At 54.6% G+C, this 1,958-nt stretch overlaps 1 protein-coding gene across 1 annotated transcript in view; it reads left to right on the top strand.

Moving 5' to 3' along the window:
* The window catches only part of ARHGAP40 (Rho GTPase activating protein 40), a 49,628-nt gene extending 47,953 nt beyond the window's left edge, over positions 1 to 1,675 (top strand). The window contains exon 14 of the mRNA XM_045295504.1: positions 1,593 to 1,675. Coding sequence (XP_045151439.1) covers positions 1,593 to 1,675 — 83 coding nt within the window. The remainder of the gene's footprint in view (positions 1 to 1,592) is intronic.
* The last annotated feature ends 283 nt before the right edge of the window (positions 1,676 to 1,958 follow it).

Below are 1,958 nucleotides of genomic sequence, written 5' to 3'. Positions count from 1 at the left end.
CTTGTTGATTGCCTCGGTGTCCCTGGCTAGGAGCCCTGGTGGTGTAGTGGGTTTTGTGTTGGGTTGTCATCTGCAAGGTCAGCAGTGTGAAACCACCAGCTTCTCCGTGGGAGAAAAGGGGAGTGTCTACTCCCATATGGAGTAAGTCTCTGAAACGCACAGGGGCGGTTCTGCCCCGTCGGCAAGGGTCGCTATGAGTTATCGACTCCGTGCAGTGAGTTTGGAGTTTGGAGTCCCTGGTTGGCTGTGTGGCCCTGAGACTGTGCCCCTGAAACACTGGGCAGCCGGTGTCCAGCCAGATCACTGGTGACCGTCACACATTAGTACCGAGAATGAGGCGAGCTTCAATGGTGACCAGTGTGCTTGTCTCCCGCGGTCCCCAGCACCTTTGAGGGTCCCACTGCTCCCCTCTTCACTCCTGGAGAGAAGCTTCTTTGGCCTCGGGAGAGGAGGGGCAGGTCCTAGTGAGAGCTGGCTGCAGGCATAGTGGGAGTGAGAAGCATCCGGACTTAATCACCTGTCAGTTTCCCCATTCATCTTCAGAGCTCTTTCCTCCCAGCGGCCTGCTTATGATTGATGAACCTGCCCTTGCCCCATGCAGGGCTAGCATAGCTCACAGTAGGTGCCCAGCTCTCTGCAGTCTGCCACTGGCTGGGGCTGGGACCTTGTTTCTTTAAAGAGCCGCCCCCCCCCCCACACACACACACAAACCTGCAGTTTGGAAGGGAAGAATGGGAAGTGGGAGTGTTTCCTGGGGCAAAGGGTGGAAGTGACCCCCTGAGCAAGAGGAGGTCTCATCTGGCATTCAAGTGGGTAGTTCTGGGGGTGAGGCAGCTGGGAGTGGCAGCCATGCTGAGCTGGGGGGTGGGGCAGGCCCTGAGTTCCTGTCCACTGCTGTGTGCTGCAGTAACTCACCCCACCTCTCTGTGCACCTGAGGATTTGACTTACTCGTTGTAAATCATCAAAGGGAATGGTGGGGATGAGATGCAGGTGTCTCCAGTCATTCAGAAATTACATTGAGAGTCTGTGTCAAGGAAGGAGCCCCAGTGGTATGGTGGGCTATGCACTGAGTTGCTAAACACAAGGTCAATGATTCTAATCCACCAGTCGCTCCTTGGGGGAAAAATGAGGCTATTACTCCCATAAAGATTTAAAGTCTAGGAAACCGACAAGGGCCCTTCTACTCTGTCCTGCAGGATTGCTATGAGTCAGACTCAATGTCAGTGAGTTTGGAGCTGTGTCGGGGAACCCTGTTAGCACAATGGTTAAGTACTCAGTTGCTAACCAAAAGGTAAGTGGTTTAAACCCACCAGTGGCTCTGCAGGAAAAAAGACTTTGCAAGATGCTCCCATCAAGTCAATCCCGACTCACAGTGACTCTGTAGGTCAGGGTAGCACTGCTCCTGTGAGTTTCTGAGACTCTCACTCTTGATGGGAATAGAAAGCCCTATCGTTCCTTCTGAGGAGTGGCTGGTGGTCTCAAACTGCCAACCTTGTAGTTGGCAACCCAACAAGGAACCACAATGCCACCGGGCTCTTCATAAAGACATAGCCTTGGAAACTCTATGGGGCTGTTCTACTCTGCCCTCCAGGGTCTCTGGCTCCAAACAACAAGTACATGTCTGATGAGCAGTCCCGGATGGTGCAGACAGCTAACGGCTCAATAGAAGCCTGAAGGCAGGTGGTTTGAACCCACCCAGAGGCGCCTCAGGACACGGGCCTGGCACCCTGCTTCTGAAAGAGGTCACACAGCCTTGAGAACTCTCTAGAGTAATTCTGTTCTGCACATGTGGGGCCCCCAGGAGTCAGAATGGCTGGGCCAGCAGCCCAGGCGGAACCCCAGGCTGGGCCAGGCTCAGAGCAGAGAGCGAGGCAGGGAACCTCCCAGCCCTCTGGGAACTCAGAGCTGGAGGGAGACACCCCCTGGCTTAGACACAGTGTGGTTTTCGACATTGATG

This window comes from Echinops telfairi, unplaced genomic scaffold, assembly GCF_000313985.2.
Source record: "Echinops telfairi isolate 266 unplaced genomic scaffold, ASM31398v2 ScPeMD7_5592;HRSCAF=6446, whole genome shotgun sequence".
NCBI lineage: Eukaryota > Metazoa > Chordata > Mammalia > Afrosoricida > Tenrecidae > Echinops > Echinops telfairi.
Note: the sequence above shows the minus strand (reverse complement) of the source record. Positions and strands in the feature narration are given on the sequence as shown.